This window comes from Macrobrachium rosenbergii, chromosome 34 (genome assembly GCF_040412425.1).
Source record: "Macrobrachium rosenbergii isolate ZJJX-2024 chromosome 34, ASM4041242v1, whole genome shotgun sequence".
Lineage (NCBI taxonomy): Eukaryota > Metazoa > Arthropoda > Malacostraca > Decapoda > Palaemonidae > Macrobrachium > Macrobrachium rosenbergii.
In genome coordinates, this window is record NC_089774.1 from 6405852 (window position 1) to 6430689 (window position 24838).

General features: G+C 41.3%; 1 protein-coding gene across 1 annotated transcript in view; it reads left to right on the plus strand.

Annotated features, from left to right (window-relative positions):
• Nucleotides 1–24838, plus strand: part of LOC136856119 (chordin-like protein 2) — a 97899-nt gene that overhangs the window by 71379 nt on the left and 1682 nt on the right. Inside the window, exons 5-9 of the mRNA XM_067133768.1 lie at nucleotides 1664–1962; nucleotides 2436–2529; nucleotides 19082–19375; nucleotides 22139–22260; nucleotides 22608–22770. Coding sequence (XP_066989869.1) covers nucleotides 1664–1962; nucleotides 2436–2529; nucleotides 19082–19375; nucleotides 22139–22260; nucleotides 22608–22770 — 972 coding nt within the window. The remainder of the gene's footprint in view (nucleotides 1–1663; nucleotides 1963–2435; nucleotides 2530–19081; nucleotides 19376–22138; nucleotides 22261–22607; nucleotides 22771–24838) is intronic.

Sequence of the window (24838 nt, forward strand, 5' to 3'; positions counted from 1 at the left end):
AGTTCTTGAGTGCTTGGTTATCAACCTAATTTCCTAAATTTGTTAAGAATTAGAAGGCAAAACAACTTCTGTGCTTTCATGCTTATAAGGAAAAGCAAAATTATTAATATCATTGTCGTTAAAAAATACTCATGGCAGCCTGAGTCCTGGAATGGAGAAACAAATCCTCAGCTAAGCTTCCGGGAATCTGTTTCCGGGAATCTGTTCGCTGACTGAGAAGGGGACTCGAACAGATTCCAGAAGCTCTCTGGAGAGATTTATTTTTAAGCATGTTTGTACCCATACACAACGGTGGATTTGTTTCTCCCTTATTGTCATTTCTAGTAGATAAACAGAATCCACAATCTGTTTGGTTGTAATACTATGCATATGTGTCTGCTCTGAAGATTACAAATTACACAGGTTGGATCTTTTCACAGCTTGAATTTGACTTTCTTACTAAAATCACGGTTAATATCACTCAAAATAAAGAAACATTCAAGGGAACGAGCCAATTTGGACCAGGAAACTGCAAAAAGACCTTCATCTGGATAAAATTAACGATACCCTTTGTAAAAAAAAAAAGTGAAATCGAGTCAACAGTGCTCATACAAATTTAATAAAAAGGTATAAACCCAAAAGTTATCAAAACCTGCCATAATAAAATTAATGCTGCACTTTGTAATTATTATTATTATTATTATTATTATTATTATTATTATTATTATTATTATTATTATTATTATTATTATTATTATTATTCAAAAGATGAATACTACTCATATGGAACAACCCACCACAGGGTCCACTGACTTGAAATTCAAGCTTCCAAAGAATATTTTGGTGTTCATTTGAAAGAGGCAACAGAAGATAATAGGCAATACAGAACGAAGAGATCACTTATTAGAAAAGAAAAAATAACAAATTAATGAACAGATAAAAATGTGAGTAAACTTTTAAAATTCAAAAGGGAAAACAAGCAAAAACCCTAAATACAAATATCAAAAAGGTATAAACTCAGGATTCATTAACGTCACGTCAGACCTGAGGCCTCTGGAACGGGCGGCAAAGAATACAAGGTTTCGCAGACACCAAATACCCCAATATTCTACTTCTTCCTCTTTCCAGGTTCCTTTCCAGATTCCAGGGATGAGAAATCAAACCCCAATATTCTACTTCTTCCTCTTTCCAGGTTCCAGCGATGAAGAGACACCAAATACCCCAAATTCTCTACTTCCTCCAGGTTCCTTTCCAGGTTCCAGCGATGACCTCAGACCTCACTTCTTCCTCTTTCCAGGACACCAAATACCCCAATATTCTGCTTCTTCCTCTTTCCAGGTTCCAGCGATGAGACCTCAGACTTCAAATACCCCCATATTCTACTTCTTCCTCTTTCCAGGTTCCAGCAATGAGACCTCAGACACCAAATACCCCAATATTCTGCTTCTTCCTCTTTCCAGGTTCCCTTTCCAGATTCCAGGGATGAGACCTTGGACATCAAATACCCCAATATTCTACTTCTTCCTCTTTCCGGGTTCCTTTTCCAGGTTCCAGCACGATGAGACCCCAGACACCAAATACCTCAATATTCTGCTGCCTACTCTTTCCAGGTTCCCTTTCCAGGTTCCAGCGATGAGACCCAAGACACCAAATACCCCAGCATTCTACATCCTCCTCTTTCCAGGTTCCAGCGACGAGACCTCTTCAGCCATAGACGCCTCCGCCACTGCCAGCAGCGGCGAGGATGGCGGTAGCAGAACTTCGGGTGGAGGATCTTCCTCCTCCTCCTCCTCCTCCTCCTCCTCTTTTGCCTCTTCCTCCTCTTCGCCGCCTTCTTCGAGCACCTACAAAGGGCGTGCCGTCGGGGAGACTTATACCCCGAGCTCCTGCAAAGTGGCTGGGAAACTGTACAGGCACGGAGAGACTTTCTCGTCAAATTACAGCGACGCGGCCGAGGAGAAGTGTGAGCAGTGCTATTGCAACGTGAGTATCTGGGGTTGAAGGCTGGTGATGGTGAGGAGAAGCTGGTGGGATTGGTGAATGCGTGAGTGGTTCCAGTGATTAAAGAGCAGTGATGGCTGAGAAAGTATGGGTGGGATTGAAGAATGCTATTGCAACGTGAGTGTCTGGGATTGAAGACTGGTGATGGTGAGGAGAAGTTGGGATTGAAGACTGGTGATGGTGAGGAGAAGTTGAAGTGAATGGTGAAAGTATGGGTGGAAGTTTGAGCAATGCCTGTCAGAGTGAACGAGTCGAGTGCACTCTCTCTCTCTCTCTCTCTCTCTCTCTCTCTCTCTCTCTCTCTCTCTCTCTCTCTCTCTCTCTCTCTTAGAGTGTAATGAGCTTCTATTTCAAAATACTTATAAAATAATTTCACCCCAAAATCATTGACTTATCTATACTCTCTCTCTCTTTATCTCACTAATTAACTCTCACTCTCTCTCTCTCCCTCGCAGGACGGACTAACGCAGTGTAGGACCAAGACCTGCCCCCCAATTCTCTGCTCCAACCCAATTTACACGACCCACGATTGCTGCCGAACATGCATAGGTGAGTAAAAAGATTTATTATTACTATTATTATTATTATTATTATTATTATTATTATTATTATTATTATTATTATTATTATTATTATTATTATTAATACTCGAAGTCCCCCTTCCTATGTGCCTGACTTCTTGACAATAATAATAATAATAATAATAATAATAATAATAATAATAATAATAATAATAATAATAATAATAATACAAGACATCAAGAAAGTGTTTGTTTACAGAGAGTCTTCTTGGGAGAGTTCGCTATTTTCCCAGTCAGTCATTCCAAGAATATTAAGAAGAATAGATTCTGTGTATGCATTTGTGAGTTTCTCTTTATGAGGCTAAAATTACAGATAAAATGAATACATGATTTCTATATATATATAAATATATATATGTATATATATATATATATATATATATATATATATATATATATATATATATATATATATATATATATATATATATATATATATATATATATATATAATACACATTTTACTATATATATTCTTTTTGTGAAGCTACAATTATACATATACACAAAAATTAACATATTTATATACACACACATTCATACATATATGTATATTTATAAGAATATAGTCTGCTGATTGTAAGAAAGCCGGGTTCGATCCGCAGGCGAGTGACAAAAGATTTGGGCAATGCTTTGGTAAGGGACCCTCCTCCCCCCCCTTCAGACAGCACACCATCAGCTGACCTCTCTCTCTCTCCTTCTGCGGGAGAGATTCATCCAACGGACTAATAATTCTGACGAAGTTACAAATAGTCCGCTGGAGGGGAGTCATTTCCCTTCTTCTTCTTCTTCTTCTTCTTCTTCTTCTTCTTCTTCTTCTTCTTCTTCTTCTTTTCTCTTTTCCCTTCTGCACCGTCTCCGGCAGAAGAGAAGATTCTCCTGACGATAAGGGCGACATCAACTTGACCTTTCTATTAGAGAGAGAGAGAGAGAGAGAGAGAGAGAGAGAGAGAGAGAGAGAGAGAGAGAGAGAGAGAGATAGACGTCTCTTTATCGCCAAATTTAGGCGGAAGAATGGATGAGGAAGGCCCTATCTCATTTTGAGGAGGAGGAGGAGGAGGAGGAGGAGGAGGAGGAGGAGGAGGAGGAGGAGGAGGAGGAGGGGGAGGGGGTGGTGGTATCTCAAGACAGTAACAAAAGACCACCAGTCAGTCACTTGCATATCTCCAGAGTTTTTGCCCTCATCGATCCCACGGGGGAGGAAAGGAGGGGGTTCCTCCCCCCTTATAACCGTTTTGCTGACCTTGCAAACTCTCAAACAACCAACTCCCCCCCACCCCTATAACGGACAGGACAGTCTAGACAAGTTATCCTTATGACTGGGGTTTTCTCTCTCTCTCTCTCTCTCTCTCTCTCTCCATGTTCGCCTTAACCATAGCGGCGACCCACCACAGTCGACTAACCACCAGGTACCTAATTACCTGCCTGGGCTAGCAGAGGCACAATTGGGATTATCCCCTTCCGTCAGATGGCTCGAGAACTGAACTAGCTCTCTCTCTCTCTCTCTCTCTCTCTCTCTCTCTCTCTCTCTCTCTCTCTCTCTCTCTCTCTCACCGATCAAGCTTGTCATAACCACTTTTTTATGGGGACCCATATATGACACCTGATAACCTCAGATATATAAAAAAAAATGTAAAATCTAACTTCCCATACAGGACTCGAACCTGTTCTGGTTGGGTGGAAAAATTACAAAGGTGGTTTAATTAATTATTTGTACACACACACACACACACATACAAACACAAAAACTTTTCCTGAGTCACAGTTGCATTTTTATTCTTAATACATATGTAAGAAAATAAAGCTAACTTTATTATTATTATTACTATTATTATTATTATTATTATTATTATTATTATTATTATTATTATTATTATTATCAGAGAAGCTTCACAAACACCCACACTAACAAATCACTCACCCACTTCCAACCAAATTCCCACAAGAGACCACAACCCAAACCCCACGAAAAAAAAAAACCAAACCCCACCCCCCCCCCATACATAATGGACAAATCTGGCCACCTCAAGGTTACCTGACAATCTCCTAACACCGAGAGAGAGAGAGAGAGAGAGAGAGTGACAACTTATAATCGGGACCTATTGACGCATTCAACCGAGTACCTGGAACTTGGGATTTCATAATAGATCCGTCATGTTGTTGGAGTCGAGGCGAGAGAGAGAGAGAGAGAGAGAGAGAGAGAGAGAGAGAGAGAGAGAGAGAGAGAGAGATGGGAAGAAGTAGGGAGAGAGGAAGATAGAGGCACCAAATGCTCAAAAGATCTCTCTCTCTCTCTCTCTCTCTCTCTCAGGGGGGGCGGACGAAGTATAAGTGAAAAGGTCAGGTCGCCCTCACAAGAAGAAGAAGGTCAAGGTTTAAAGTACGTAGGCGTTAACTGAGTTCCGGGAGCTCTGGAGAGAGAGAGAGAGAGAGAGAGAGAGAGAGAGAGAGAGAGAGAGAGAGAGAGAGAGAGAGAGAGAGAGAATATCAATAAAATCTCTACCTATCATCTATTATGAGAATTCAATAAAATCCATGAGAGAGAGAGAGAGACAGAGACAGAGAGAGACTGCCCCTGTCTCTTATCTATCATAGTAAGAGAAGCTGGACAGCAAGATGGGAAGGAAGAAAGCGGGGAAGGAGGTACAGTAAAAGGTTAAAAAAAAAAAGTGGGTTACAGCAAACGCCCTTTGGGGATCCCGGTAGTGAAACACGTAGTGGGGATAACACTGCTCTTCTCTCTCTCTCTCTCTCTCTCTCTCTCTCTCTCTCTCTCTCTCTCTCTCTCTCTCTCACTATATATATAAATAATAATAATAATAATAATAATAATAATAATAATAATAATAATAATAAACACCAACCTTTCGCACAGCAAAATCATCACAAATATTTCCTTCGTCGCCGCCGTTGTCATTGCTGCTGTTCTAGTTGATGTTTCGCTGTTGCTGCAGCTGCTGTGTTCTGGCTGTTATGCAGCAGATCAGAATCCATTACAGCCTACGCCGGAGGTGTCACAGGCGCTCCGACTCCTTTTATGAATACGCCAGGAAGGAACCCAATCTGGCCAAATGCTAAATTTGCAATGGTAATAGATAGAGAGAGAGAGAGAGAGAGAGAGAGAGAGAGAGAGAGAGAGAGAGAGGGAAATCTTTCAGTAGTCTATTCTTGGGATATGGCCAAAGGTGTTAAGCAAATTTGTCTATTTCTTTATTCCATATTTTTTAGCATATTTTTTTTTTGTGGGGGGGGGCTGGGAGAGTTGTTTTATGCCGTGATGACTTTTTGATATTTCCTATGAAGTTTTCTTGCTTGCTCTCTCTCTCTCTCTCTCTCTCTCTCTCTCTCTCTCTCTCTCTCTCTCTCTCTCTCTCTCTCGTTCCTTATATTCTGTCAATGTACATAATTCCTTAACAAGAAAACCTGTATTTTTTCACATTACGAAATTTCAATCAATTCCATTTCAAATTTACATGATTTCAGTGGTGACACAATTCGTGGATTCTGACAGCAAGTAGCAAGTGGTACCAGAGAGAGAGAGAGAGAGAGAGAGAGAGAGAGAGAGAGAGAGAGAGAAATCGTGAATTCTAACAACAAACAGTACCAGAGAGAGAGAGAGAGAGAGAGAGATTCAGCATTTCCATCAAATCTCATCAGATCCATTTCTGGGGGGGCCATTCGCCCCGACGCGTAAGTGAGGCCCAACCCCGTCCCAAATTCCATCTCTTCGCCCACGCGGAGTATGAACGAAGGAACCCCATCCTGTATATGTATATATATATATATATATATATATATATATATATATATATATATATATATATATATATATATATATATATATATATATATATATCAGTCTAAACTGACAAATAGAAGAAATAGTTGTGAGTCCTTCTGGAGTTCCTACTGGGATCCCAGAAGTTTTCCAGGTATTCTGGGTCCTGTGGCGTGTTTAAGTGTCCTTTGAAGACCCTCAGGATTCATGGAATCTTTAAGTGCTCATTTTGAGGAATCCTGCCTCAGAGATTCTTCAACAAATACTCTGGGATTCGTCGGAGCACTGTGGAGTCCTGCAGGATTTTTAGGAATCCTATGAGGTTCTTTTGGTCTATGAAGTCCTCATGAGTCCTCCATATATTCCGGGTGGTTCCTTTGGAGTCCTGTGGAATCCTATGGGGGTGTTCCGGAGTCCTAAGGGATCCTTTGATAAATGTGAGGTTTTCAGGAGCCTCCCAGGTACTGTGGTGTGCTGCAGGGGTCACCCAAGATCCTTCAGAAACTCCTAGGTCCCTTGAGGCCTAAGGGACCTTTGCATAAGGGCTGGAAGGATAACGAACACCCAGAGTCCTCAAGATTCTCCGAGACCTTCAGAAGTCTGTGGATTTCCTACATGACAATCTTCAGTTCTCGGGGATCCTTTAATTACTTACCTGGCACACCTGGGTCCTAGCAGATGCTCCGGGATTTTATAGGACTCCAAGGATAAAAGGCATCTGTTCCTCGGGTCCTCAAAGATTCTCTGGGAGTCCTCTGAATACTCACGGGGCTCTGAGGAGTAAGTAAGTCCTAAACAAGTTTATCCTTTGGAAAGGTATGTTCCCTTGAGTACTCAAAGATGCTTTGGGGATGTAGAGGTGTTCCTAGGATGTGACGAGAGGATCCTTCGAGTACTCCTGTTCCTAACCCCCGCCCCAAAGGCTCAGAAGCAGGCAAATCCTAAATAAGGTTATCCTACGGGAGTAGCTGTGTTCCTCAGAGTACTCAAGATACTATGAATACTTTAAGAGGTGTATTGGTGTCCTGTTCCTACTAACTCCAAGGACTTCGGGATCCCACCCCCCCCCCTCCCCGCCCCTAGCGTCCTTCTAGCTATCCTGTGCCGCCTTCCTTCCCCCTCCCCTACACTTCCTTCACGGGCCTCATGGATCTATGGGATTCCTACGCGTCAGGAAGGAAAAGGAAGGAAGGAGAAAACTCCTGCCAAAGAGCCGTCCCTTCGGAAGGTTTAATCTCGAGACACGAAAATCATTTTTAACTGTCCATTGCTTTTTCTCCTGACGGCGGCCGGGGAGGAGGAGGAGGAGGAGGAGGAGGAGGAGGAGGAGGAGGAGGAGGAGGAGGAGGAGGAGGAGGATGAGGAGGAGGAGGAGGAGGAGGAGGAGGAGGAGACAGTTGGCGTGATCATCTCTGCCGGATTAAGGAATTACCATTAGCCTATTTTACGATCTGCTAAAAGGCTTCTGGTGGATTCAGGGACATGAATCTTACTTCTCTCTGTCTCTCTCTCTCTCTCTCTGTGTCCCCCATCTTAGGCCTACGCGAGGAAGGGTAGGAACACCCAACCCCTTTCCTCTACTCCCACAGGAGAGACCAGGGCCCCCTAAAACTGATTCAGCAGGTTCTGAGGAGCATCAACAAAGATGGTGTTTGTGTGTCGCAGGAAATTCGCATGGCGGTTTTCCGGGCCAATTTTTTACGTCTTAATTTCGCTTCGCGTCCGCAAAAACAAGGGTTTCTCCGTAGGCCTACGAGGAGGGGAGGGGGAGGGGAGGCCCACAAGAGGCAGATTGGCGAAGGGGGCGCCGCCCTAGAATGGACTTCACGTCTGAGGAGAGCTAACAATGATGGTGTTTGCCTGTCGCAGGCGAAGAATCGCCCATAGGGGCCTTTCGCCATTTCTCCCTCTATTTCTTTTTTCTTTTATCCCTCTTTTATTTCATTTCCACCTCCCCTCACCCCTCTCCCCCCCCCACAAACACCACCCCTTTCGCGTCACGTCAAAATAAAGGTATAAAGTTACGGCGCGGCGCCCCGACAGATAAATGTAAAGTCTGAAGGTCGTATTTTTCGTCAGGCCCCTCTCTCGCAAATAGGGAAGTTTATTCTCTCTCTCTCTCTCTCTCTCTCTCTCTCTCTCTCTCTCTCTCTCTCTCTCTCTCTCCTTTTGCACGGTCTCCTTTTGCCATCTCCCTAATAATTAGGGCTTGACCACAAGTCTTATTTACTTCTTCTTCTTCTTCTTCTTCTTTCGTTACGTAGCACTCAACCCATTCTTTTTTCCCCTAAATGTTTTTGTTATTTCTTTCCCCCTCTGGGTTTTTTCCCCCTGTGGGGTTTTTTCCCCCTGTGGGGGTTTTTTCCCCGTTGCCGTTTGTCTTCTTCAAATGGATTTTATTGCAGTTGTTTGGGCGTATTTTTTTTCTTCCGTCACCGGATGATTTCCCCAAGCGATAAGGGAGGCTGGTTCCGGGCTGGATGACGGCTAATCAGAGCGTGGAGGGTATTAGCCGTAGAATTTAAGTAAGTATATATATATATATATATATATATATATATATATATATATATATATATATATATATATATATATATATATATATATATATATATATGTGGCATAGGAAAACACAACCAATATGTGGTGTGTGTGTGTGTGTGTGTGTGTCTGTGCTTGCGTGCCTGCAAGCGCACCTGCTTGCTCCCCAAGCAAAGTGGTGACGCCAGAACGTCCACATAACGAGGCACAATCCGATAATAGCCCCAGGTGAAAACAAAGTGAGCATATTAATTAATCGACAATGTCACGAGTTCACCTTAAGTAGAGGCGTAGGAGGTAGGCTAGCTGGAATTACGAAGATAGGGGAGGGGTGGGAGGAGAGGGGTGGATGGATAATGCAGTGAATAAGAGAGTCAGGGAGGGAGGGAGGAGGGAGAGAGAGGGGGGAGGGGATTTCTGAAACTGTACGGGAACTGAACATGTTCATGAGAGGTGGCGCAGTTCAGATATGGAATATGATGATATGATAGACTTTTGAAGTGATTGGGTCTCTCTCTCTCTCTCTCTCTCTCTCTCTCTCTCTCTCCTCTCTCTCTCTCTCTCTCATAAACACACACATATATATGCTGAGTATAAATCTCAATCTATATCTCACCCTCAGGTGAGAACCCATGTCTTTTTCTCTCCCACTCTCTCTCTCTCTTTCTCTCTATTTCTTTCTGTATTACTCTCTCTCTCTCTCTCTCTCTCTCTCTCTCTCTCTCTCTCTCTCTCACTCCCTTTCATTCACCGTGTGGGCGCATGCAAACTCTATCCTGGTAATTCTGAATAATTTATTCCACCTACCTCTCTCTCTCTCTCTCTCTCTCTCTCTCTCATTATTCAGAGTTGGATTCCGTTCCAGCTGGCCCATCCCCCCTTCCCCCCACCCCCACGTTTACCAAAACAAATTGTTTTGGGAGTCAATACACCGTGTGATCTTCCTTTGAATGGATAAGGGGGCGGGGGGGGGATTGAGGCTTTTGTGAATAAACTTGACTCAAGAATACGTTTGCCTCTCTCTCTCTCTCTCTCTCTCTCTCTCTCTCTCTCTCTCTCTCTCTCTCCTGTCCTTCCACCCACCTACCCAAAACCTGCTGCTTATTCCAAGTTTCATTTCATTTGGTATTCATCAGACTCTGGTCTGTGCGTCCAGAAGATCCCTACAAAAAATCTACAAAAATCTACAAAACTCTCCAATAAAATTCCACGAAATTTTGTCCACGCGTTGGCCAGGGGCCAGGGGAGAAATGACAGGATTTTGGGCTCGATCCGGATACGGGTCCGGAAACGCGAATATTACCCGGCGTGGGAGGATGCACGTGGTCGATCCCACCAATTGCTTTCAAGTTTTCAAGTTTTTAATTTTTTTTTCCTGAAAAAACAATGGCTTCTTGGTCAATTTTTTTTTTACTTTGATTTTTATTTTTGTTTTGTCAGTCCGGATGTATATAATGTCTTATGATATTGTACTGTTTTTTTTTTTTTTTCAGAAAATTTAATTTCGGCAATTTTCCCTTCACTTGTTGTTTATTTTTACAATTATTATTATTATTATTGTTATTATTATTATTATTATTATTATTATTATTATTCAGAAGATGAAACCTGCTCATACGGAACATTATTATTATTATTATTATTATTATTATTATTATTATGGAACACGCCCAGAGAGGAATGTTTGTAAAACCTTTTTTTCTCATTAATAACAATCATTATCAACATTATAGCAACGCCAGCTCATAGCAAAAGATTAACCAATCAATCAATCATCAGGTCCACACTTCACGATACTTTAAACTACTGATACCAGAAGAGGTCTGACAGAGTTAATGACTGTTAATAGCAAATGGTATACAATTAACTGACGGTTGTAAGTGACATCTTTAACTGACTGTAGTGAAGACTATGTATTCTGAGGTTAGAGTTAATGATTGTTAATGGCAAATATTGAATGAATTAACTTACAGTTGTAAATAACATACTTAACTGACTTTAACTGATTGTACTGAAAGCTAAAAATGATGAATGATCTGGTTAACATGAGTTAAAATCATCTTTAACTGGAATCAGTGAAAACTGAAAATGAAAGAAGTTAAAATCAACCGACAATTATAAAGACGTCTTTAACTGACCGTACTGAAAACTAAACATGAAGAATGAGCAGTTTCGTAAAGTTAAAATCATCTTTAACTGGAATCAGTGAAAACTGAAAACGAGAGAAGTTAACATCACCTGACAGTTGTTAAAAACATCTATAACTGACATTACCCAAAACGAAAAAAGAAGAACGATCCGGTTACCGTAGGTTAAAATCATCTTTAACAGGATTTAACTGACACTGTTGAATCCTAACTGCCAAATGTGAATGGCAGCTTTAACTGGGGGAATGGACAGACATCTTTAACTGCCACTGTTAGTTATTGCCTTTAACTCGGTGAGAATTACTGACAATACAGCATATAGGCTTTAATGGTGGGGGGGGGGACAGTAAATGTGAATGAATTATATTCTCTCTCTCTCTCTCTCTCTCTCTCTCTCTCTCTCTCTCTCTCTCTCTCTCTCATTTTTGTTGTCTTTGACAAATTGTGGAAAGATGTGGTTGATAAATCTCTGGCTCCGCTGGTCCGATCTCTCTCTCTCTCTCTCTCTCTCTCTCTCTCTCTCTCTCTCTCTCTCTCTCTCTCTCTCTCTCTCTCTCTCTCTGACAGGGATATTGGCTCATTCATTCAGGGTTCTCTATCTATATTTATATCTACATATACTATTTCGTTTTTCACGCTCAGTAAAATCTCTCTCTCTCTCTCTCTCTCTCTCTCTCTCTCTCTCTCTCTCTCTCTCTCTCTCTCTCTCTCTCTTGGCCTATAAAGGATAATAAACACTCGAACATGTATGATTCCTAAGTGAAGATGTAAAAATGGCCACAGGTCATACCCTTACATGTAAAAATCACCAGAGGTCATACCCTTACATGTAAAAATCTTCAGAGGTCATACCCTTACATGTAAAAATCTTCAGAGGTCATACCCTTACATGTAAAAACCACCAGAGGTCATCTTCCCTATATATATATAAAAATCCCCAGAGGTCACTGCCCTCACAGTAAATATTCCCAGAGGTATTTCCAGCTTGTTAAAAATTTCCAGAGGTCATCTCCCAGTTACAAACACAACCAGAGGTCATCTCCCACTCACAAAAATCCCAGAGGTCGTCTCAATTACAGTCTAAACTTCCAAAGGTCATCCCTACTTGTACAAGTGGCCAGAGGTCAGCAAAAAACTTCCAGAGGTCACCCCCTTACATGTAAAAATCACCAGAGGTCATCCCTCTTGACATGTTCAAGAGTGGTCATGTAAAAGTGGATATGATGATTTTGGGCACCCCCTACCCTTCCCCCTCATGCCCCAGGACCTCGGGATACCCTACCCGAACCCCCCTGCACCTCCCCAACCCGCTTTGAACAACAGGGGGGCCAAAATGACCCCTACAGCACCAGTGTATAAGGGCTATCCAGAAGAGGAGGAGGGGGTGTCACACCAAGTTTTTATTTTATGACCCATTCCCGTGACGGAGGGGTAAGGGCACATCATATCGGCCCCATCGTTAAGTATGACATTAATACGGCGTTATAGGTGCCGTAAAGGCTGCGCTTTGACCAGACTGTTCATTCCTTCGGCCTCTGCTGCCCCTCCCTCCTTCCCCGTCACCCCACCCCTTCCCTGAGAGGGAGGAATTCGAGACTCAGCTGAAAGGACCCCTCACACGATCCGAGATTCGGACTCGGCTTCAGAAGGAATACGAGATGAATTTTGATGTAGAAAATTAATGCATTGGCCTTTTGTTCGGTAGAATGGCGTTGCAAAACCTTCGGTCATTGAATGATGAGGTGATTTGGATGTTGGAGAGGAGAAAGAGATGTAGAGAATAATAATTAAGTATAATTACTTGTATGCATGCAAGCATATGAATACTGTTCATATATTTGCGCACACAGAGACCTTACAGACCTTACAGACCTTACAATTCGTTCGGGTTGCCCCAGGTCCCTCAGTGTGAGGCACCTTTGATGTCTACCAGAGAGTTGCTAACGCATCTTCCGGTATATTTTGCATCTTCCAGTCTTGGATGGTCTGGGATGCATCTTAGATATTTGTCGAGCTTATTCTTAAACATATCTACGCTCACTCCTGTTATGTTCCTCAGATGAGCTGGTAGCGCACTGAATAGACGCTGCATTATCGATGCTGGTGCGTGGTGGATTAATGTCCTGTGTGCTTTCCTTAATTTTCCTGGTATAGTTTTGGCACTATTACTCTACCTCTGCTTGCTCTTTTGATAATTTTAGTTCCATGATGTTTTCGGTAATTCCTTCTATCTGTTTCCATGCTTGAATTACCATGTAGCGTTCTCTTCTCATTTCAAGACTATATAAATTTAAGAATTGTAGTCTTTCCCAGTAGTCAAGGTCCTTAACTTCTTCTATTCTAGCTGTAAATGACCTTTGTACACTCTCTATTTGTGCAATATCCTTTTGGTAGTGTGGGTACCATATTATATTGCAATATTCAAGTGGACTACGTATGTACGTTTTATAAAGCATAATCATGTGTTCAGCTTTTCTTGTTTTGAAGTGCCGGAACAACATTCCCATTTTTGCTTTGCATTTTGCCAATAGAATTGCTATTTGATCATTGCATAACATATTCCTATTCAACATCACACCAAGGTCTTTAACTGCTTCCTTGTTTGTGATTGTCTCATTATTAGGTCCTTTATATGCATATAGCATTCCTACTTTATCACCATAGTTCATTGATTCAAATTTATCAGAGTTAAATACCATCCTATTTATCTCTGCCCATTTATATATTTTGTTTAGGTCTCTTTGTCAGTTCCTATCTTCAACAAGCAATTTCTCTACTTATTCTTGTGTCATCTGAAACTTCTAACTACTGAGTCCTTAACATTACTGTCTATGTCTGCAATCATAATCACAAACAGCAATGCAGCTAACACCGTACCTTGTGGTACACCGGATATTACCGTAGCTTCATCCGATTTCTCATCGTTTGCAATCACTATCTGTTTTCTGTTTTGCAAAAATTCTTTTATCCATCTTCCTACTTTGTCAACAATGTTATGTTTTTCTAATTTTTTCGCTAATATATTATGATCTACCTTGTCAAAAAGAGAGAGAGAGAGAGAGAGAGAGAGAGAGAGAGAGAGAGAGAGAGAGAGAGAGACTATACACAAACACACTCGACAATATATATATATATATATATATATATATATATATATATATATATATATATATATATATATATACATACGCCCTTGCCTTTCAATTGAAACCAGGTTCGATCCTGATGTGAGTCAGAAACCTATTTCTGTTCCACACGTGATTGTGTGTTGATTATTTCAACCCCATACATATATAATCTATACATATACATAAAAAGTACGCACACCTTACAAGCGGAACACACGGGCACAGTAACCCCACCTGACAAAAAAACAACCGAAAGAGAACCTCCCCCTCCTCCCGCCCCCCCAAAAAAGGAGCCACCGTAAACCAGGGACCACCAGTAGGAGGCATCAGCTAGTACCGAGAGACCAGTGACTCCTCTGCACACAGCACCGACCCACCCCATAATGAGTTCTGTAACTTTTGAAAATATGCCACCCCTTTTTTTTTTTGGTAGCGGCGAGTACTGTGGACTGTGGTTTTAAAAAGTAGTTTTTTTTTTTTCTTTATTTAAAAGGGAGTCATTTTTTTTTATCTAATTATGCTCCGGTACTTTCGGTTTCATTATTGTTTCAGGTTTTTGTTTCTTTCCGTGGCGTCGCAGCTGCCGGCACTTAATGGGCTGTCAGTTTATATATATATATAGTATAGAAGTGTGTGTCTGTCCATACAACGGCTCCATCAAACAGTACAGCTCATGGTCTGTGAGTAACCTGGCAGCTCAGCTGAATCAAATGCTGTTTTTACCCGATTTTTTACATAAATGTCCGCTGGCCAGGTGGATAACTGTCCATAACCACTTGACACCTTTGTGAATACAACGACTGGATAAGAAAACGAGTCAGGAATGGACTGTGGATTGGCTTATGCTTGCAGAGACTGGTAAAAATGTTTGCAAGTGCTTGCAGCTTGGGAAAACAGGAAGATGGAACCATATTATTATGAAAATAAATATTATCAAAAGAAGAGTTGCAACGAAGGTAATAAATATTGTACAAAAGATTGGAAAAAGACCTGAAATGTCTGTAGAAGCCAAAACAAACAAGTAAAACATGCGCAATCGAGTTTCCTGTACAGCCGCTACATGGTATAATCAAGGCCACCGAAAACAGATCTATCTTTCGGTGGTCTAGGTCTAGTGCTGTATGAGCTGCGGCCCATGAAACTTTAACCACGACCCGGTGGTGGCCTATCACATATCGTTGCCAGAAGCACGATTATGGGCAAACTTTAACCTTAAATAAAATAAGAACTAGTAGGGCTAGAGGGCTGCAATTTGGTATGTTTGATAATTGGAGGGTGGATGATCAACATCCCAATTTGCAGCCCTCTAGCCCCAGCAGTTTTTAAGATCTGAGGGCGGACAGAAAAAGTGTGGACAGAAAAAGATGCGGACAGAATAAAGTGCGGACGGACAGACAAAGCCTGTACAATATTTTTCTTTTACAGAAAACTAGAAAGTACGAAAACTGTTGAACCAACTGTCCTCTATGGAAGTGAAGTGCGGATGCTGAAGCTGTAGAAACAAACTACCTGCTTAGTATTTGTGTCACAAGATAAACTGACTGAAAAATGTGGATACACGACCTGGTAAAAAAGTCAGTGTAAGCTAAAGGATGGATCACAGTATTTTGAAAAGGTCTGGCCATGTGGAGAGAATGGAAGATAAGTGCATCATAAACGGCAGAGGTAATGGAGAGTAAGTCTTCACATCCAGGAAGCATGAATAATTACAAGAAACGAGAAAAATAATTAAAAAATTACAAATAATACTAATAACTCATGTAATAACATTAGTTATTCTACATGAACTGCAATGCGTATCCATATACTTTTTTATCAAGTGTGTAACTGCGTAACACCATATGTTTGCAGAGTGATGGCATCTTGGTCATAGATTCAAGACGGTACGAATCGTCCACAGGGACGGGACTTTTCTTCTTGACCCTCTCTTAAATTGCTGTGGTTTGTGGTGGTGTGTTTAATAATAATAATAATAATAATAATAATAATAATAATAATAATAATAATGGTGAAGATATCCACAGTAGCGTAAGCGAATATATAATAGAAATATATATTTTCACTCAAATCACTCCGTAGAAATCTTCACCGTCTTAGTGACTCGTGCTGTTGTGAGATTCTTATAATAATAATAATAATAATAATAATAATAATAATAATAATAATAATAATAATAATAATAAAATAGCAAGATCAACAATAACTAGAGAATATGACATAAACAAAACAACAACTGAATCACTGGAAAGGGGGGAAATATAAAGAGAAAAAGGGGGGGCCTCTTATATATTACACCACCGTTCTCAAAGCCTCTATCCCTCCGCGACCATACAAGCAAACAAACTGACAATTGCGGATGCAGCGTGCAGAATCTCCTCCTCCCCCTCCTCCTCCTCCTCCTCCTCCTCCCTGAACCACTCCCTTCCTCACCCTCGAATCCCCCCCCCCTTCCCTCCCTTCCTCCCTCCCCGTCGTCCAGCTAACAGATCGGAGTATATTTACATTTTATCTCATTTAAAAAAAGAGAACAGGCCGAAAATGGCGCGAAACCTCCCGATGGGGAAAAATTGGCGCGAAAGGGTGAGGAGGAAGGGGTGGTGGGGGGAGGGGGAGGAGTAGAGCGGAGCTGTGAAGGGGGTGGTGGGGGGGAGGCGAGGCTGACGACGACGACGACGACGACGTTCGGTTCGCGGGAAAAATGGCTTCGGTTTCCGAACTATTGTGGGGAAACGATCTATTTGAAATCCCTCCGTCCGTCCGCTTCTCCTACTAAAGATGGCGGCTGCTACGGCTTGAAGTTGAAGAAGCTCGAGAGAGCTTCCTTTCCCGAAGAATTACAGCTTCGGTTCCGAAATGAGCGAAGCCAGGAGTGAGCGGAATTGGAAGCAAATCTCCTTACGTCAGGAAAGCTAGCTTCTACAAGCTAGCTTGAGCTGCATGGCGCCACCGGGCTGCTTCCAGTTACTGCTCCTTCTCTCTCTCTCTCTCTCTCTCTCTCTCTCTCTCTCTCTCTCTCTCTCTAGCTTCACATTAGATTTCAGTGGCCTGTCTTCACTGTTTCTGTCTGAGCTTGTGTTTATTATAGATGCATGCGTCAAAATATACATATATACATGTCGAATGTATACTGTATATTTTTATAGCATCGTTCTCTCTCTCTCTCTCTCTCTCTCTCTCTCTCTTACACACACACATTAATTGTCTCTGTGAGTGTGTTTATACATGCATACATTATACATACACAATTAGAGGAGGTTAAGAGGGTATTGTAGCTATTACAATTACAAGTGCAGACATACTCGTATGTATATATAGGCTATATGTTACAGAGAGATACATACGTACAACGATTATATATATAGATATATATATAGATGTATATATATATATATATATATATATATATATATATATATATATATATATATATAACATATAGAATATATACAAATATATCAACACATCGCAAAGAACAATTACCATCAACTCTTACCATCATCAGTCCTCAAACTCCCTCCTCCTCCTTCTTCTTCTTCCCTCCCTGCCTCCTCCTCCCTCCCTTCCCCCTTCCCCTCCCACCCCCTTCCCCTTCCCCTCTCCCTCCCCCCCAACCGCCACTTCCCTTTGCATCATCGAGCATGACGACCCAAACGCCGTCACTTGGACAGTCTAAGGAGACGCATCTTCCAGCCCTGGAGCGAACGGTCCTGTCAAGATATCTGGGAGGGGAGGGGGATTATGGAATTGTGGGAGATGGGGGGGAGGGAGGAGGAGGAGTTTGCTTTAAAAAATACCCTGCTCCTATTTCTTCATTGCATTCTATGGGGGATTTGTATTGGGGGAGAGAGAAAGAGAGAGAGAGTGTGTGTGTGTACTCTGACAGTCCACGAGTTTTTGCCGTTTTGGATGCTGTTGGGCCGGGCATTTCTCTCTCTCTCTCTCTCTCTCTCTCTCTCTCTCTCTCTCTCTCTCTCTCTCTCTCTCTCCATCCTTTCTTTTCGTTCTTTCCTGTTTCTCTCTACCCTGCAATCCGTTTTTTCTGTGTGTGAATGTATGTGTAAATGAGGATCTATATTTGACTATATGTATATCTATCTATCTTTCAGTACATTTTTTTTTATGTTATTGTATCTATAGCTATTTATTTTTTCTCTTTATTACTCTATCTATCTATTTATCTATCTATCTATCTTTCAATAATTTTGTTTTATATATATATATACACATATATAAATTATATAGATATATATATATATATATAAAATCTGCCTCTCTCTCTCTCTCTCTCTCTCTAAACCACCCAAACCAAAAGAAAGAAATAAAAGACAAATTCAAGAAAACATTTCTCCACAAACCCTTAATAAAGACAACACGAAAAAGGGGGCAACTCCCCCCCTTATCATGGACCCAAATGAGAGCGGATGAGGCGTCCTCCCAAAATACTACACTGTACAAGCAGCAACAGAAAGATAAGGAAGTTATCTTTCTTGATTACTTTTTTTTTTTGTTGTTGACATGAATCTCGTGGAGTATGAGATGGGTGGGTGTTGGGTGTGTCTGTATGAATGTATACATGTATACACACATATATATATATATATATATATATGTATGTATGTATATATATATATTTATATATATGTATATTATATATATATTTATATATAGATATTATACATATATGCATGTATATATAGATATATATAGTGTATATATATAGATATGTATATAAATATATATGATCTATTTGTTTCTCTCCCAGTCCTCAAAAAAAGGGCTCATATACCAAAACGACCGAATACTTCAAAGCGGTCAACCACACAAGTGCTGACCATATCTATTACGGTAAACAACCTTTCTAAGAAAAATATTCCCCAAAATTCCCAAATACTCCCAAAATTCCTAATAAAACTCCTCCTCTCGCAGACTCCGACTCCAACGACCTGAACTGGGACGCCGTCATGTCGTTCTCCGACCCCAACTCGCCCAAACAGAAGTGGAACCACGACTGCGCCCTGGGGAACCGCTACTACACCAACGGATCCATCTGGCACCCAGTCCTGGGGCCCTTCGGGAAGATGAACTGCGTCGTCTGCCGCTGCTTCAACTACAAGATCGACTGCATGCGGCTTAAGTGCCCCACCAGGGAGCAGCTCCAGTGCGAACAGCCCGTTCAGGTGACCGGCCAGTGCTGCAAGGTCTGCCCTCTGAACCCTAAGAGTAAGTGTGCAAGTGCTTAGCCTTAGAGTAGCTCCAGTGCGAACAGCCCGTTCAGGTGACCGGCCAGTGCTGCAAGGTCTGCCCTCTGAACCCTAAGAGTAAGTGTGCAAGTGCTTAGCCTTAGAGTGAGTGTTAATTGTAGTACTTAAGTTCCCGGCCAGTTCTGCAAGTGCTTAGCCTTAAAGTAAGTGTCAATTGTAGTACTTAAGCTACTGGCCAGTTCTGCAAGGTCTGCAGAGGGTAAGTGTTCAATTGCTAGCCTCAGAGTGCTACACTGTAGTACTGATGTTCCTGGCCAGTTCTGCAGTCTGTTCTGTGCACCCAAAGAGTAAGCGTGCAAGTGCTTAGCCTTGGAGTGAATATTAATTGTAGTTCTTAAGTTGCTGGCCAGTTCTGCAACTCTGCAGAGGGTAAGTGTTCCATTGCTAGCCTCAAAGTGCTGAATTGTGGCACTTAAGTTGCTGGCCAGTTCTGCAACTCTGCAGAGGGTAAGTGTTCCATTACTAGCCTCAAAGTGCTGAATTGTGGTACTTGAGTTACTGGCCAGTTCTGTAAATTCTGTCCTCTGAACCCTAAAGGTAAGTGCTAAAGTGCTAGCCTTAAAGTGATAAATTGCAGTACTAAAGTTACTGGACAGTTCTGCAGAATCTGCAGTGGGTAAGTGTTCAAGTGCTAGCCTTAAAGCGCTATTTTTTGATACTCAGTGGCCAGTCCTACAAAGTCTGTACTATGCATCCTAAGAGTAAGTGTTCAAGAGCTATCTTCAATGCTCAACTAAAGTACTCAAGTTACTTGTCAGTTCTGTAAAGTCTGCTCTCTGAACCAGAAGAGTAATTGTTCCAGTGATAACCTCAAATTAAGTGCTAAATTGTGGGCTGAAGTTCTAGCCCAGTTCTGCAAAGTCTGCTCTCTGAATCCTGTAGGTAACTGTCGAAATCCTGGACAAAAATTAATCAAGCTCTGGCCAGTCTCATGAGATCTTTGTAGTAAGTAGCAAAATGAAATGCTGGAATTGAGTATGAAATATGTAATTATACAGTATTTTAAGCTGTTAAAAATAATCAAACAATTCGGGTAATTCTAAAATTATAACAGTTGGAGCACTCAATTGCAAGTATATTCTAGAGCTGAATGTATCATGAAAGGTTTACAGCTGAATAAAAAAATGTTCTAATGTGAATGGAACATGAATGAAGATGAACCGTCATTTCTCCTAATACACTATCCCACCATCCCCATTTTTGTTCTAAAAACAAACACAAACAACCCTACAAACAGGCACCAAAACTAGCTGGGTGTATCAATGCAATCCACTTTAAAGAGACCACCAGAGATCGACCTTAGGGCAGCGGGAATTACCCTACAACCGTTCCATGGAAATGAATTGGGTCTGTTAAGTTGTCTGTTGGCTTAGGCAGTGAATTATGGACCTGGTAGTTAGTCGAATGTCATACGGGTTGGATCCAGGGTGGAGTAGGGCATGAGGCTAGCAATAGCATCCCAAAAGACCTTCTGAAAATCAGGAAGTTCACATTTTCTGTAGCTATTCACTCTAAGGAGAAATAATTTAGTAGATATACATAATTATATATATATATATATATATATATATATATATATATATATATAGAGAGAGAGAGAGAGAGAGAGAGAGAGAGAGAGAGAGAGAGAGAGAGAGAGAGAGAGAGAGAGAGAGAGTCCATCATCCCTCCAGAAACACAGGATTTACCTTTTATCTGGGAAGGAGAAATCGGACCAATAATCAATTTGATCACCCATTAGAGAAAGGCGAAGCGAAATGCCCTTCCCCTCTTACCCCTCCCCTTCCTAACCCCCCACCCCCACCCCACCCCCTCAAAAAAAATGGCCAGGAGGACCAGGCCACAGCCCACAGCCCACATCCACAGAAAGAAGGCTTTCTGTCAGGTTCAAACACGCGAGCGATGGAGAGATCTGACGAGATTTCACATTATGGATTTTTTGTTGTTTAAGTTTTTTTTTTTATCGTTCAGTGACCTTGCATTTCGAAATTGGGTCAGACAGATCTATGGTGGTGGGTGAACGAAAGTTCTAGAGCGCTACTTACGTCGCTGAAGTCTAGTGTTACTCTACTGTCGAGGTCAGGAGAGGTCTAGATTTGACATTTTATAATTTCGACAATTGTGAAAAGCTTCGATTTTAGAATCTTGTTATCAAATTCCAGTTTATTAAGAAAACTGATTCATAAATATATTTTCCATGAATATAACGTATATAACGTGAAAACTGAAGGGAATCAATTAAAGAAGTTAGACAGCTAAGTAGCAACAAGTAAGTAAGTATATATTAGTTTTACCAGACCACTGAGCTGATTAACAGCTCTCCTAGGGCTGGCCCGAAGGATTAGACTTATTCTACGTGGCTAAGAACCAACTGGTTACCTAGCAACGGGACCTACAGCTTATTGTGGCATCCGAACCACATTATTTCGAGAAATAAATTCCTCTAATTCTTCATTAGCCGGCCGGAGACTCGAACCCGGGCCTAGCGGTAAGTAGCAAAAGACAAACATGCTCTCCATACAAGGTTTTCGAAACAAGACACAGTTGGACCAATTTAGAGGGCGGTAGGAAATAAGAGTTCCAAAGCCCCAGTGATGTCACTGCACTCTAGAGTTGTCCTGTAGCCTCAACAAACAGCTTTGTATTAATGATATTTAATAAAACCTAAATCGAAGCACTGTGTTTACATTGGTATAACTACTGGTCTTCATGTCATCTTCAGCTCCAGGCGTCCCCAACGGCCAACCACCAATGTCAGGTACCATGGTGAGGTGTCTCAACGCCCGAATGGACATGGCTGTCTGGAGGAACGAAGGCGGTGGTGGAAAATCCAGCGTACAGCAGGTGGGTGTCCTTTCTCCTTCTCAGTCTGTCTGTCTTATGACAGTGTCACTGAAAGCTGACGAACGGAATTTGGTGGGATTTTGCGAAAACTGACACTGGGTGACCCTTTCTAAATAGTTAGTGTTTGGTGGGTATTGGTGTGTACTATAAGTCTTGGTGGGTATTGATGTGTAGCCATAGAATCCATGGCAAATAATGAATACCCACCATAAGTTTATCATACTGAGAAGGGTTACCAAATGAATATGTAAAGAACATAATCATAGCAGTAACGGCAGGACTAGTTGTACAGAGTCAAATCCTCCAGTTCGTGACCTCACCACCCTGCTTTCCTGGACCCATTCCAGCACGTGTTCCAGCCCCTGCAGGAGTCTGACGACCTCAGGATGCACCAGGTCTTCCTCCAAGAAGGGAACGTCATCGACATCCGGTTTACACACATAACCAGCGCCCAGTTCGAAGATTTACGCAATAAGTTCCAGTTTACGCTCGTGGGGGCCACTACAAGAAGTAAGTGAGACTGAAATTGCACTGTTTCATAAACTTACACTGAATTCAAGTGCTCTTGACTAAACTCAATTACTCTTCAGGATACTCTTAGCTACACTGCCTCGTTGTGACCCACAGACAAATAATGAGGTGAAATATCCCACCACCCACTAAACATACTAGCACTCTCTAGACTTCTGGTACCTTGCTGGGGCCCACAGACTAGATAAAGGTGTACTCCATCCATACTCTCACTTTCTCCCTTGGCTTTTAAGACCTCACTGTAACCTATTGCCACTCGCACCTTACTCCTAGAGTCAGTTGCAAGTTTGTAAACAATATTTTTGTGGAGAGGAATAATGTTGCTACCCTCAAAGTCCTGCTCTGAGAGATGGTCAGTCAAGTACAGACAAGACTACACTGTCGTGTGTTCTGAAAGTCTTGGGGTGATTTGTTTATAGATTTAATACAATAGAATGACGTGTCGACAACAAGGCGAAACGCCCCCCTAAAAAATCATTAGGAAAAAGGCATTGTATTTACACAGGGACAAGTATCTTGAACAATTTTCTTGCATAAGAATTCAAAAGGTGTATACAACCAAAATCTTAATGATAAATAATTGGAATTCAAAAGGCATATGCAATCAAAATCTTAGTGATAAATGATTGGAATCATTTACACACATGAACAAAAATTTCTTCATCACATCACCTTCAAAATTGGTCTGCAAGGCAAAGAAATCATGTCATCACTACCATCATATCAGTCGAATAATTTTTCTAGACCTTTTATATTATTATTATTATTGGTCGAATAATTTAGTTCTTTCAATAATTAGTACAAGAATTTATCTCCCTCTCCTTCTTACTAATGGTCGAATCAGTTTATAGACCTCTTATTATTATTATTATTATTATTATTATTATTATTATTATTATTATTATTATTATTATCTTTCTATTCTTATTATTATTATTATTATTTAGCAAAAGAATTAAACCTTCCTTTCTTTAATACTGGTCGAATACCTCAGTCCTATCCCTTCCTTAGTACAGGTCGAATTTTCACATCAAAGCCTCAGGTACTAATCCCAGGCGTTTTGCCAGAGTACGTTCCCAAGTACACCTTCCCCCCCGGCCTGGGGAGGGGGGGTCTGATTTGATTGCACTGCTTAATCAACAAACAAAGCGTCCTAGGGCAATATTGCTTTAATACTCCCTAGGAGAGAGAGAGAGAGAGAGAGAGAGAGAGAGAGAGAGAGAGAGAGAGAGAGAGAGAGAGAGAGAGTTGGGTAAATATACCTCAAGGTTTTATGAGTTACTCTTGTACCTGTAGTAGGCGTAGGTTGGGTTTGTTTGTGTGTTTGTGTGTGTGTGTGAGTGTGTGTTTCTCCTGTGGCTATGAGTGTCTAAAGGTCTCTCTCTCTCTCTCTCTCTCTCTCTCTCTCTCTCTCTCTCTCTCTCTCTCTCTCTCTCTCTCTCTACAAACCATTATTAAGACAGTGCACTAAAATAGTTTTTGTTCTTAAATGCAAATGATTCCGATTATATATCTATTATTGAGATATTTTCTCTCTCTCTCTCTCTCTCTCTCATATGTAAGTGATTCAAATTATGTATTCAATATTTAGATTTTGTTCAAGATACTTGTATTAAATCCATGAAAAAGATCAACCTACGACTTTAAAAACATATATGACAATATATTCTGGTCAGAACTTGGGTGGGTGACAGTGTGAACACAAATATAAGTGGGGATAGTACCGAGAAATGACATGTACAAAATCTCAAGAGAGAGAGAGAGAGAGAGAGAGAGAGAGAGAGAGAGAGAGAGAGAGAGAGAGATACGTCCTTGATAGATATTGTATCAAAGATTTCAACAAATAAAAGATATCCTATTTCATCATTCGACACAATCTCTCTCTCTCTCTCTCTCTCTCTCTCTCTCTCTCTCTCTCTCTCTCTCTCCGGGCCCCCGAGTGGTACTCCACAATTACGCAATCAAACTCCCCATTCATAAAAATTCTCGTGAAAAACAAGCTAATGTTTTCCACCAGGTTAATCAGCATTTTTCGAAGATCAAGAGA